This window comes from Papilio polytes, unplaced genomic scaffold (assembly GCF_000836215.1).
Source record: "Papilio polytes unplaced genomic scaffold, Ppol_1.0 DF822622.1, whole genome shotgun sequence".
In the NCBI taxonomy this organism is placed as follows: Eukaryota; Metazoa; Arthropoda; class Insecta; order Lepidoptera; family Papilionidae; genus Papilio; species Papilio polytes.
This window is the reverse complement of record NW_013526582.1, coordinates 2,215,812-2,230,429: the sequence shown is the minus strand read 5'-3', so window position 1 is coordinate 2,230,429 and position 14,618 is coordinate 2,215,812. Positions and strand designations below refer to the sequence as shown.

The 14,618-nt window shown below is 32.1% G+C and overlaps 1 protein-coding gene across 1 annotated transcript in view; it reads left to right on the top strand.

The window, feature by feature from the left end:
* Positions 1-429: 429 nt before the first annotated feature.
* LOC106105993 (ABC transporter G family member 23) overlaps positions 430-14,618 on the top strand; it is a 61,363-nt gene continuing 47,174 nt past the window's right edge. The window contains exons 1-2 of the mRNA XM_013286513.1: positions 430-663; positions 11,309-11,375. Coding sequence (XP_013141967.1) covers positions 11,314-11,375 — 62 coding nt within the window. The 5' untranslated portion in view covers positions 430-663; positions 11,309-11,313. The remainder of the gene's footprint in view (positions 664-11,308; positions 11,376-14,618) is intronic.

Here is a 14,618-nt window from a genome sequence, read left to right as displayed (position 1 = left end):
TGGCGCTAAATAGTATTAGTTGCATTCCATGGGCTTAAGTAGGGGGATAGCTGCCCCTTTTAATCAAAAATCTAAATTGAACATAAGAAATACTTTAAGAAAAGGCCAAATCAGTGACAGCTAGACCTAGACTAGATCCTAGGGTGGCGACACCCATATTGCGTACACAACTGATATAGGGCGCCTAGGTTTCTATGTTTAGTATGTAAGTAGGTTTTACTATATGTCGTAAACCAAAGTAAACACATGTCAAATGTTTGCTTCTCGATGATGTTGCGAAAGACGTGCAATTCCAAGACCGTTGGTTAACACTTATGCCACTAATTTAAAATGTACACCAAGTATGCGGAAATGCAACGTGAAGAATACCGTTTTCACTCCGTTGGTTAACCTAAAAGTCGTTTAGTCGAGTAAACAAGAAATCGACGCGCCTTCCTGCCACAACCGGCGTAGCCACTGACCATTACTAACGTGGCGAACCGAATACTAATTCGAATTCTTTATCTCTTAAATATCATACGAGTACTTTATTAAAGAGAAAGTGTTTTGTGTTTAGGCGCGAAATTGCAACATAGAGTGGCAGTGACTTTTTTAATTTTACAAACGTGCTGTGACTTGTGACATTTAATTTTTGGATCTTTGAGATAACTATATTTTAAAAAGGTGAGCTTTTTTTTTATTTAAATTCTAAAATAAAACAGTATTTTTAACGACATTTTTTAAAGTTATTAGAAACACCTCACTTGTTAACTAATCTATGACAAAAGGGAGGGAAAAGTTTTTTTGAAAGTCATTTAGTGTCAAAAAAGTAAAAGTTGTGACAGATGATGAAAATGCCATCGGTTTAGCGTGTTCGGTGTTAACGTACCCAAGGCAGGCGTAAGAAATCAAGGTTGTAAGGAGAAAGTAAGGCTAGTATATGAATGGGCACCGACTACGCCTGTAAAGATGATGTTTTTTAGGTTCTTTATAGCGTGCACGGTTATGTCAAAACCGGATATTGTTACGGGAAACGTACCAGTCTCCACATCGATACAAAATATGTTAAGAATGTGAGCATGTTTTATTTATACCTAGTTAGCGTTTTCCCGCGATGCCGTCTGCGTGGAATAAAAAAATATAATAATAATACCCTCTGTATTATAGACTGTGCTTTACATCGGTGTCAAATATTATGAAGATCCGTTAAATCCGTTCTGGAGATTTTCTAACAAACATCCATCCATCTAATTGAATGTTCGGATTTATAATTTTATCAAGAATAAAGATGTTTAAATTAAATAAACATACCTATAACATATGATATTTCTTGTACATAAAATTATGTAGCTTATTGTCGAGATTTAACATAATTCTTGACTGTATGTACAGAAAAACCCTAATTGTATTAATTAAAAATTAAACAAAAAAAATGGGACCCACCTGCAAGCATTACCTTTCGGATAAAAAAAGAATTATCGAAATCGGTCCACTAGCGGCGGAGTTATGCCGTAACACACATAAAAAAAAAACATACAGACGAATTGAGTACTTCCTTCTTTTGGTACATCGGTCAAAAATATCTAATTTTAAAAACATATTGCCTATAGTTATAATTATAAACTATTATTTTATTACTACATTTTTGCGGAGTTATGACACGAAATCAATCATACTTTAGCCACTGGTTGAATAGAAATATTAAAAAACTCTTATTTGTTACTCATATAAATATGTAATGTTCTTAGTTATGTAATTACTGCAATATCTTTAGTTAGAATCAATGAAACTTGTCTGTGAACGCGCGGGATGTAATCTCAGTTACGTGTAGAGAGAGTGTTGTTTCGTAATTTCACGATAACTCTACGTGGTTTTTTCAAATTTAAATAAAAATAGAGTTTATTGCTTAGTCGTTGTATGACCTTAATTATATATAATATGACCTTAATTTTTTATTGTGACGAAGTTACACTAACCAACTATTTAATGGTTAAAAAACTGCATATGACTTGAGTTAGATGTCTTGCTATTTTTTAATTTTTTTGTCTTTAAATTTCTAGGTACTTATTGTTTTACTTGAATCCAAATGTCTAAATGTTCTGGGACTCAGGCCGCATAGAATTTAAAAAAAAAGTAAATAGTCTATCTGTTCTTCAAGACCACTCTATGACAAACATTGAGAACCGTTCAGCTGTTTAGGCGGCCATTGTCCATATTAACTTTTGCTTTTATACTATTAGTAAGATAAAAAATCTATGGCTACTTTATATTTATAACGTAACTTTTCTAATTTAAGACCACTTGCATTAAAGTTCAATTCGTTGCCTTTTCTCGATATTTCTTTGAAAAAAATTTAATTAAACTGTTGTCTTACTCATAGCCAACTAAACGTATAATAATACAAATATTTTTAAAACAATTAGCCGTTACTTTTTTGTTAATGTTTTTCAAGCCATAAACTTTCGCGTTTATGACGCATTTCTGAGGAAAATGAAATAATGAGGCAAAATTAATATTATTTACTTGTCTTTAATCGTCTTTAATGAGCATGTTAATATCAAATTAACTTTAAAAGTCAGGATATTGAATTTCTGACGCAATTTATAACCTCAAAAAGTAAATATTGTTGAATACAGAAAATCAAGAATCGATATAACGGCTTTATCGTACATCAAAAATCAATACATCGATATAATTGTCGAAAAATACGCTTAGGACCACAACATTTAACTATTAGTCCGATAGTGTACCGTTTGATGAATTTACTTAGCATCTAATTCCATTTACGAGAAATCCTGTGTCAAAAGAAAATCATTCATTCTTACTCTTATCTACTATGTAAAATACAGATAATCACGTCTTTGTTGTTTATGTATGGTGTTTCAGCAGTGGAAATGCACGGTAATGCTCTACTGAATACAGGAAAGGAACAACCGGTCAAGCAAACAGTAAAAACGCACGCGTCGCAACGCCAACTTTCTGTTGTAGTCACGTGCGCATAATACAGCTGTGGCCTGCGGCGCCATCTTTATTTTAAATTCACCCGCCATTTAAATTGTAGTTTACTAAAAATAAATTATTAATAACGTGGTATAAATTATTTAAGAATTTTCTCCTTTTAAATTAAGTAACAAATAAATAATTTTACTGATATTTAATTGTGGCAGAATGTTGAAAACCTTTGCCTTCTTGCATGCTTCTGCATAGCGAAAATGTAGGAACCATAAATAAAATTTAAATTATAAAAATTGTATGCTTTTAAATCCGACAAATTGATTTTGTAAGTTAAATTAAATGTTTGAATTGTAATAAATGTTTAGTACTATCGTGTTATATTACAATTACTATAAACTAGCTGTTCCCGTGCGACTTCAATCGCATGAAATTATGAAAATTTTATTTTATTTTTTACATTTGTCAAATTATCAATTACTATTGTCAAAATGACATGTTGGCGGTAACTTATGGTCTCTTTCCCACATTAGGGTTTTTATCTAAAACATTTACCCCCTAAGTTTAATATCGTTAAAATATGTACCGTAAAGCGTGACGTAAGTGTAAGGGTTTTTTTTATTAAAAAAAAAAGAATCATTCAAAAATATGCTGTAATTGCTGACATCTTAGGCAACAAAGACGTGTGTGTTTACGCTTTATTATAATAGTATAGATTAAAGTTTAACACAAAACGAATAATATTTAGGCATGTACATATATATGTCCATTGGTCAAAAAAACGCAAAATAAACACTAAACAACATTTGAATATAAAGATATTTTATAGACAGAAATCTACATCATTATTACTTGCAAATAATTATATTGACCTTGACACAATGTCGAGTGTCCATTCAGAAACAATGCAAATAATCGCTCATCGTACAGGCTTCCACTGCCGCTACCATACAAAAATAAATATTTCTATCTCATTTTTTTGAAAGGGAGTGACAAGTACAACCGTACCATCATCCCCTACATTATCTTTGACAAAATACAGACAAAAATATGTATAGTATAATCTGTGACACAAATCAAAGAATAAGTATGCACTAGACGTGTCCAGTGTAAATAAGTACATTATGACCTCAGGCCTCGCAAACATCGCAATCGACATCGAGCAAACATTGTCGTTCTAACTTGACTATATTAAGTAGAAGGCTGTATTACACAACCAAGTATATAAGTACTTTTTATAAAACTGGGTAAGTGAGGCTAATGTGTGATCAGCGCCATCTATGTATTCAAATGAAAGATCATGTTTATTAAAGTACTATCAATGAATTTGGCGGTGTTCTACTTGATACGCAAAAGTACGGAAAAAAATCGGTTAGAGGTACATGGCTTATTGATTTTTATTATTTTCCCATTACTTGCACACCTAATTGCTAGGTAATTGTTTACTTGTAAGAAGAAGCGGATTTTTGTTCTGAGATATTCTTCTATAAGTGGAACACCGCGGATCACCACAACGATACAATTATTTGCCAAATAAATAAAAAAACTATGTATATGCAAAAATAGTTCAATACTGAATGCTAATGTCGTAAGTATATGTTCTTAAAATCTCTAATACAAGATAATTTTACGTGCACACTGACCTTGATATTTAAATTAGAAACTTAGGTGCTATTCCGCGAAGAATATATTCCATTTGTTTTATCTGTGACGTAAAGAAAAACTTTACTTTGATTAAAAAACGAAATGCGTCAAGCAACTCGAAAAACTATGATATCATTTGATTATATTGTACAATTTTCATCAACAATACCAGCTAAAGATGTTCAAGTTTTATTAGAATCTCACCATTAGTTGCTACTGCAAAAATAATACAAAAACGTACTTTTTCTGTCAATATTTTTAAATCTCATTTAAACACCGTTAATTTTAACCGAACAGTTGAATTTTACATTCAAAACTGTAGTAAGGTCTGCGGACTGTCCCACTAAACAATTTTTCGATTATTTACTAGAATAGACAAAATGTAACAAAACGTATAGAAATAACAACGCGACATGCTGACGAAGTTACAAGCGCATAATAGCTTAGATATTTTGTTTACATTAATCTCAGAAGGTAACAAAAGCTTTAGAATAACTCTTTTTATATTTGACAGTCTGATTATTAAAGAATGTAACGACTGTTTTAACATCATGCTACAACTGACAAGAGTAGGACAGAAAGAAGAATAACATATACAAGAAGGGTTAATAAGAATATGACGTCACGAACACTAATCTATACTATTATAATAAAGCGTAAACACACACTTCTTTGTAGCCTAAGATGTCAGCAATTACATCATGTTTTTGAATAGTTCTTTTTGTAATAAAAAGCCCTACACTTACGTCACGCTTTAGGCTATACATTTTCATGCTATTAATCTTAGGGGCTAAATATTTTGGATAAAAACCCTATTGTTTGAAAGAGACCATAAGTTGCTGCCAACATCAAGAAAGCAAGGTTGCCATGGTTTCTCATAGCATGTTATTTTGACCTTTGCAATTGATAATTTGACACATGTAAACAATAAAATTTTCATAAATTTATGCGGATGAAGTCGCATGGGAACAGCTAGTAATGAATATAATATTCGTTAATCTTATCTGTGTAAGTCAGTATTTCGTTCTACATCTAGACTGATATGAGTAGGGAGAAAGGGGGGATATTATATAAGCCACATCAACACCTTTCACTCTGCGTTCCTTAGTTTTTAACATATTTACAATACTGCTATAGAGGAACACTGCGAGTTATTTCGAAGAAAGAGATAATAAACAATCGATTTCTTATTTGCATTATTATGTACTAAATTCGTAACAAATAAAAAGTGTACAAAACTTCAACGTAACAAATCGTAAACACGAACAGTTGCACATTAAAATATTAACATACTAGCTTTCGCCTGCGACTTTGTTCGCGTAGAATTAAAAAAAAAACAAAAGTAATAGCCTAATTGTCCAGACCCATGACAAATTTCATCAAGATCCGCTCAGTTTAGGCGGCAAACTCCAACAAAAAGCGATTGGAGAAAAAGACTTTTTTCTGTGCATCCCTTCCCTGCTTTTTAAGGTAGGCAACACATCTGCAAATGCGGATGTCTATGGGCAGGGATCGCTTCGCTATTTTTAATTGCTGTGGTGTGCTCTTATCTCAGCTTGTCCTATAAGGGCTGATAATTTTTTATAAGTGTTTCCGCAGTGAAAACCCACGCCTGAAATTATGATTTATTTTGCATCGTAAATTTCTTCCGCATTCACGAATTTCCTTATTCTTAAGATCGTACCAAGTATAAAATTAACTTAAGCACTTATAGGTACGTTCAGAATTATTGCTGTTTAATTATCATTAAATTATCGGAAATCCGATATTATGTGTATCCTCAATTTTTCAAGTATTATAGCTAATTATCATTGTTGAAACGCCAGTATAGAAACATATTTGTATCTCTATTTACTCATAAAGAGTGAGAGAGACATTGTTATTCGATAGAAGTGGCAGTAGAAACCTACAGTTATTGATCGCCTTGGTATCGTCCAATTTGGATGTCAATGATAAAAATATCGCATCATAATTAAATCATTCCTTTTCTATTTTCGATTTTATTTATCTATGGACGAAGGTCGGCCAGTTTAGCGATTACTTAATAAAAGCTAAATAAGGACAAACCGAATAAATGCCAACCATTCAGTGCTATTCCGTTATTTTTCTGTCCGTAAGTTGCCTGGCATTTATAGTTCAAGATAAATATCTTCCGGAAAGAAGCAAGTAAACTTCGATACAGTAAGACAGGAAAGTTTAAATACACGACCTTTATAAACGATTTTTAATTTTTTACCCATATTCCACTCCGCCTACGATTTATAATCTTTGTTCCGGGCGGTCTTCGATTTTTAATCTTTGACTACCTCTTCATTGGTTTTCCCGCCAAATATTACCGTATTTAGACCTTATGGTGCGAAACTAGTTAAGGTCAAACCAAGGTGATATAGACAATTTATAACATCCTTATACATATTAGTGGCCCATTTTATCCGTTAACTAGTAAAACACGTTCGAAGACGTGTACTATTTGGTATTTGACATAAGGCAAGGTTATAAAAATATCTTTATATCTTTTTCGTGAGTACGTCAAATTTATTTAACCGCTTTAATTATTTTAATGTGATTTATGGTATACGTTTAATACTATCTCATGCAAGGAAAATACCCAGATATTAACATATAGTCTTGCAATTATTATGTAAAGTTGCCAGTTAACATCCGCACGTAGTTAGGCAACAAGAGCACGCGGGTTGCACAATCAGTTCTCCATCAGTTCAGAAATGTGGGGATCATAGATCATAAAACATGGAAATAAATTCACCTTTTTCAATGCCTTTAAAAACGCAAAAAATGTAAAGAAACTATTTCTTACCACGAATATTTACACTCGCCTAATCTTTCGCATTAAATATTACTAACTGGATTAGACTTTGATATAGTAAACGAAATTTCTATAATCTACAGGAAATTGGTACGTAAAATCTAGGGAAGAATGGCGAAATTCCCGTTGCGGCAATACCGTCGAAACCTGATGCTGCAATTGTTACATGCTTTATCCTGATACAATTTAAATTTCGAACACCGAAATCGCAATTCAGCTATGTGCATCCAATTATAATTTTATTAATCTACTAATTTACACTTTAACACCATAGCATAAAGTAGATTATGGCATACAATGTACAATGTTACGCAGACCGTTACTAACTCGTAGTAAAGGATACAATTTCACCATTGACGTGGTTAATTTGATTACAATGAAAGTTGTGTGAACGTGTTGAGGTCGAACTTGTTAATGTAAATATATACTATCTTCAATACTAATATAATAAAGCGTAAACACACACTTTGTTGCCTAAGATATCAGCAATAAAAAGCCCTACACTGGCATCACGCTTTATGCTATATATTTTAACGCCATTAAACTTAGGGGGTAAATATTTTGGATAAAAACCCTAATGTGGGAAAAAGACCATAATCTACAAGCTGGGAACATAAAGGTTGTCATTTTATTTTGACAGTTCACAAATGTAAACAACAAAATAAATATAATTTCATGCGGATGAAGCCGCACGAGAACACCTCGTAAGATGTATTTTATCAAGAGCTGTTTTAAAGAAGAGTTTCCCAAAGTGGGTTTTGCGACCCCATATATAGTATCTAATTCAAATTTGGAGTGTGACGTCATAAAATATGAGTTTGAAGTAAAAATATTGAAAGAAAGTAAGTTTTTTTAAAGAGGGTCTATTACGAATATTTGCGTGACATTTGCGAGAACGCATTCGTAGCGTTTTTCGACAAAAGTGAGATTTGTTTGTGTATAATACGCTCGGTAAGGGTGCACAAATCAAATAAAAGTTTTGTCTACAGCGGTATGGAAACTATCTCATAAAAATCGTAATAAACCCTCAGTATCTTTTTAAAGTTGGTACTTACAAATTTAAATGACGCACGTGTCTCAAGGTGACGGGTGTGCCATGCCATGTTAAGGAATTTTTATTTTTAAATATCTTGCGAACTTAATTTCCTGTTCTTCTCGTCTGTAAAATATCGATATTAATAAAACAAAAGTACGATTTGTTTATATGGAATACTGTTTTATTCATGTTTTCTACTTGTATGTATATAATTTAGAGTGGAATAGTAAACCTAGGATATTTTCATAACATCTTCGACAAAATTTGTGTTAATATGTGTCAAATAAAACTTCGTTAACGTTAGGAATTTTTTCTCGCAACATTCACCCAAATATTCGTAATAAACCCTCTAAATAAATTTAGTGCAATACTAGTCGTGTTGCTTTTCTCATTCGAAGAGAGCGAAAGGGACAACATGTTTAAAATAATTTGAATTGAATTCCTTGCAACGTAAACAAGATGGCCGCCAATCATCGCCTTAAGATAATTATTTCGTCCTTTGAGTAATCGTAATTATTGTATTTTCCTGATAATTATGCAGCCATTAAATGCAATAAACAATGACTATTGTATGCCTTTTATAAAAAGTTAACTTTATTACTGGCTGCACATAAATTTAGCATGTAAATAGGAAATGGAACGTCATATTTCCTATCTGTTAGTCATCCAGAAATTCCCTGTACGCGCCAAGACTGCCTGCTTTTAGCGCCAAAGTTTAATGGTGTTGCCACTTGTCGACTTTATTATGTCTTTTGGTAGAAAATATATAGATACTTAATTATTTGTATAAAATGTTTTTAACATTCATAGTGTAGGGACTATTGCTATTTTAAAAACGCAATTTTAAAAGTAAAGTGGGTTGGGACATGTTTAATCAAATAAATCCTTCGTAAACGAGTGCCTACGACCTCGTGTTGCTTGTGGTATGCATTTAAAGTACATATAACCGCGATGGATAAACAGCGTTATATTTTAAGAACCTTTAGTCATCGTCCAGTTCTTATAGTAAACAAAACAAACTACTAATATATCCATGTTAAGAGTAGTAATTGCGAGTGCCGCCCAACTATTTCGCCTCGTAAAAGGTAGAGTAAAATTTGGAGAACTGATCACTAACTTTCCGCTAGAAGCACCTTAAGAAGAATAATAGTAGCCACCCACCCCCGACCTTTTTTTACGGGTGGGAAATCTTTAAAAAGATACCCCTCATTCTAGAGGGGGGGAAGACAGGGTTATGTGAGGTTTGTACCCACTAAAACCCCCTCCGTGGCCAGCCTCTTGAGCCAAAAAAAAGGGTTCCGGGATGTCCGTGTAACCTACCCCCGACTTAGCTTATATACATCAGCTATAAAAGTCCGTGGAACCATTAGTATTAATCTGGTAGGAAATAAGGTAGTAAATGTTACATTTTGAGTATCGAGAGATAATTCATTATGTAAATATTAATGTGTAAATGTCGCTAAGAGAAGGAGCATCTGTCCTCACTAGAGAATTTATATAAAAAAATCTAATACCATACAAAATCTAGATCTCCTTAGTACTAATCTAGATCATCGATTTGCGACGCCTTTAACTAAAGAAAACAATATTTAATTGAAGAAGTCAATAGAAGTCCTTATTAATGTAACAGACGTTTAATTTATAAATCAGTATCTTTCATAAATAAAATTGAATGAAAAATTGTTACTAGTTTAAGCAACAAGCATGCATTTCCATTGCTGAACGTAATCTGTATTCTTGTCTCTGTTCTTTGTACAGAAAATGAGTGTGATGACAACATATTGGAGTGTTTCGACAAACACAGTAAAGCTCGTTTGGCAATTCATTAATCTCATGTAACATTGCATGACTATTAGTTTGCGTAAAACGAAACTGCAATCGTAAAAGCGCGTTCACACCTGAAACTAAACTATCGCACAACTGTTTAGTCGCGCTTTGATTCCTATAAGCTTATATGGAGGTGCGCACACTACTCGATTGTTTAGTCAAAGATGTGCGCTCGCTTTAAAGCTGTACACATTGTAACGCAATCGAAACAAAGATGTTTTAACAAAGGTGATTTGTTTGACGATACAGTTATATCTTTCGTGTCATTTCATTGCAAACCAGTCTTCGAGACGATGAATGTTGCAATGCTAAATTATTTTGGACAGTAAACCAGTTGCCAGATTAACGCCAGTATTGTTGACCGCTACAGTCCAGTCGTACTGGAGAAGTGTGAACCGAAGTAATTTTTATGCATAATTTTAACGACTTTAATTTTTAGACGAATTTCCAAAATACGGAGATTCTCAAATCGTCTTTTTTTTTATGTGAACCGATTTTAAATTGTCATCCGAAAGATAATGCTTGCAGATGAGTCAAAAAAACGGGAATGCGATAGTTTTTGATTTCGCAAATTAACCTTTCACAAATTCCCATACAACAATACTAGTAAATAAAGACAATAGAAACCTACTTTGGATCGGAAATTCTTCTAACAGGGTCAAGAGTTTTAAAAGGACGCGAGGTTGTTTACTGTTATTTATTAAAATAGTATGCCAAATATTTCGCAAGTAGCGCCATCTCTTTGTAACATTTAGATAAACAACGATAGATCATTTTTTTTTGTTGTCTTAACGAATTGTAGTATGATTCTTATATATAAATGCAAATTCCTCTAATCGATAATAATTAAGAAGTACAGAAAAGTTTTAAGTAAATTAACTAAAGAGATATAAACACTCATACGTTTACTTTAATTAGTTAGTTAAACTTCAACTAGATGGCGTTTTTCTTAACTATAAAACCGTTTTCTGATAATGTGAAAAGTATACAATATTAGACTCGCCACGAATACATTCATAAAATTTAACAATGTGTGTATATTACAGATACCATGACGTCTCCAAATAAACTACAATCGGAGAGAGTGAAACAAATGTTCAGTTGGACAACGGGGTGAGTGCAAACAATTTAAAATTATAATAATGACTTTCACACTAAATTACTACAGAATAAGTGAATTTAACTGTAATTATTTTTTTAATTCAGTAAAGTTCCTGTATTTAATATTAAACTTTAAATATAGCCAAGACTAAGTATAAATTATAGAATTTAGTACATAATACACGAAGGAGATAAACTAACACACCTGACATACAGACATAACATCTTTCGAATGATGTAATGACCGGGGCCGCTGATGCAAGACCAACTTTCGCGACCACCTGAGAACGATAAGTAGACACAATAACCTACTTAAACATTAAAAGCATACACAATGTTGAACTCTATTATTTTTTATTTTTATAAATTTAACAGATTTTTTTAAAATTTTTGACTTGTAATTTTTTATTTTTTAATCCATAATGTTTTAATGCCATCTATTAGTTGTTTTGGAAACTACGCAATGTCCCCAATCAAAGTATCCGCTACCTGTCACAAGATGGCGTTAGCGTTTTTAAAGGAACGGTTAAAATCATAATAAAATATTATTACCGGAAAACTTTACTTTTACTATTATTTTTCATTATAAATTAAGAATACTGCATATTATACACCGTCGATATTAATTTGAATTCTAGTCTAATAAAAAAAATCAATCATTTTGACTTTACCTTATTATGTCAAACTTGTTTTTCTTGTGAAAATAAAAGTTCGAATAATTATTTGGTACGTATAGATTGCTTCAATATTTCAATATAATATTTTTCTATATCTATGTGTGTGGATTTAGTAATTTTCAATACACATCTTGCGTCTTCCTGGAATATTTTTCTTAAACCATAACCTCAAAATACAAACGTTTTTAAACAATTTGATAATAATTACTGTCAACGCCGTCAGTAAAGATCCTTCACCTTACAGATCAAGGTTTTTCTTACGAACTGCGTACGTCTCGTAATAATTAATATAAGTTTCCGCTTAACACGCGAACTAACCTTTGCAACAAATATGTTTGATAATTTAAAGTTAAAAATAAGCGGTTTTTGAAAATACAAGGATGTTATACATACAGGAAAACCAGTTGCAGGCTCGAATTCAGTATTTAATTTTCTAGAAAGTTCTACAGCGCCCCCTGACTGCAAAACTAATATTTTGTACGAAAAAAAATATCTATACAACTTTGTTTAGTCTGATGTGACTAATATGATCTAATTTCGTCCAAAAGCCTTTGGATTACGGTCTATAATCGCTTATAGCTTCGTGATATAACCTATGTTGCCAAACATTTCGCAAAGTCCTGTGGAAAATCCAAAATACCGGATGAATATTTAAAATGCCACTCAATTGTATTGCAATAAAGTGCAATTTTCCTTGTAGTGTGTTATAGTACACTACATTAGTACATTTGGTAGCTTAAAAAGGTAATTAAACTTTAAACTAACGGATTAAGGTAGCAATTTCATTGTTATTAAAAAGTAAATAGTTTCGAAATATAACTGGTGTTATTATTTTGTTTTTATGAAATACTGGCTGTTCCTTTGAAGCTCATTATATTATAAAAAAATATTTTATTTTTTTCATTTCGTAAGACTTTCATTTAAAAATGTCAAAACGCTTAAATGACAACAATCTTGTAATTTTTGTCGCTTTTTCGTGTGGTATTTTTACCAATTTATTTAATTTGTCGATTTCTTTCATTACAAACTAGCAAACTAGCTTTTACCCGCGACTTAGTACGCATGGAATTAAAAAAAAACAAAGTGAATAGCTTATATGTCCAGTCTTCTGTCTATGCGAAATTTCATTAAGATCCGTTCAGCCGTTTAGACTATAAACTATTTAAAATCCATCTAATCTTTCTCTAAGTATAGACTAATTAGGAAAACTAATTAGGTATTTAAATAACTCAAAAACTACTGGCCTAATTTTAAAAATTCTTTCACCATTAGATTTATCTGTGAGTACCATAGACTATATTTTATTGTCACGTGGACGAAGTGAGTAACAGCCAGTTCCAATGTTTTGTTCAAAATTCGAACTTTGGACTTTCACTAGGCCATCTAACCACATGTCTATAAGATTGTTGTGTGTGATTTATTGACGAAGTGGCGTGATTTTTTACAATAATCGTGTGCGATAAAATTGCATTTTATTACAAAGCTGGTTTATTACTTTAAACAAAAAAGGTTCTAACAATTTGTTGTGGTTAATTGTTTGTGTCACGAAGATAAACATGGAAAATTAAATCGTTTATTAGAAATCAATTTTATAACTGTAATTAACAGTCTACTGTGAAACCAAATATTTGCACAATCTATACTATTATAATAAAGCGTAAACACACACTCCTTTGTTGCCTAAGATGTCAGCAATTACAGCATATTTTTGAATAATTATTTTTTTAATAAAAAGCCCCCCACTTACGTTACGCTTTAGGCTATATATTTTGACGATATTCGACTTATGGGGTAAATGTTTTGGATAAAAATCCTAATGTGGGAAAGAGACCGTAAGTTGCTGCCACCATCAAGGAAGCAAGATTGCCAAGATTTGTCATGTCGCCATTTTGACATTTGCTATTGATAATTTGACAAATGTGAACAATGAAATAAAATTTTCATAATTTCGTGCGGATGAAGCCGCACGGGAACGGCTAGTTCTTAATATTACTGTAAACTATTTTGAAATTTGAATTTGAAACACCATTAAATAAAAAAAAATAGTGAAAATGATATTGTAATCAACTGTGTATTAGATTCACTGATCTGTGTAAATGGATAGGCGATTATAACTAATTATAGAATAGGCGATTGTTTTGAAATGGCAGTTTTTACCACTTTGACTAAAACACGCCTATTGTTGATAACAGTAAAGTCTATAAAATATTGTTACTTCCAAACCTCTTCATCACACCCAAACATTCGCACAAAAAGGCCAAAATGAAATAGAAAAAAAACTTTAGTTTATAGGCTGTCATTTCGTAGAGGTCAGTGATTTATGCAGCGCCCCTACCGGGCCTAAAGCACACTAATAAATTTATACTTTGTCGATGACGTCACGGATTGCTTTTCACAACTGTCGTATTAATATTCGTAATAGTCCCTTAGTTTATTACCGCTGGTTTATTCCACTTTTCACGTTCGATGTGAATTAAATTCACGCGTCACGAATAAACAAGCAATACATTTTAGATCAGGTTTTTTAAATTTAAAAACACGTGATCACAATTTTTTATACATAAATCACGTGTCACTA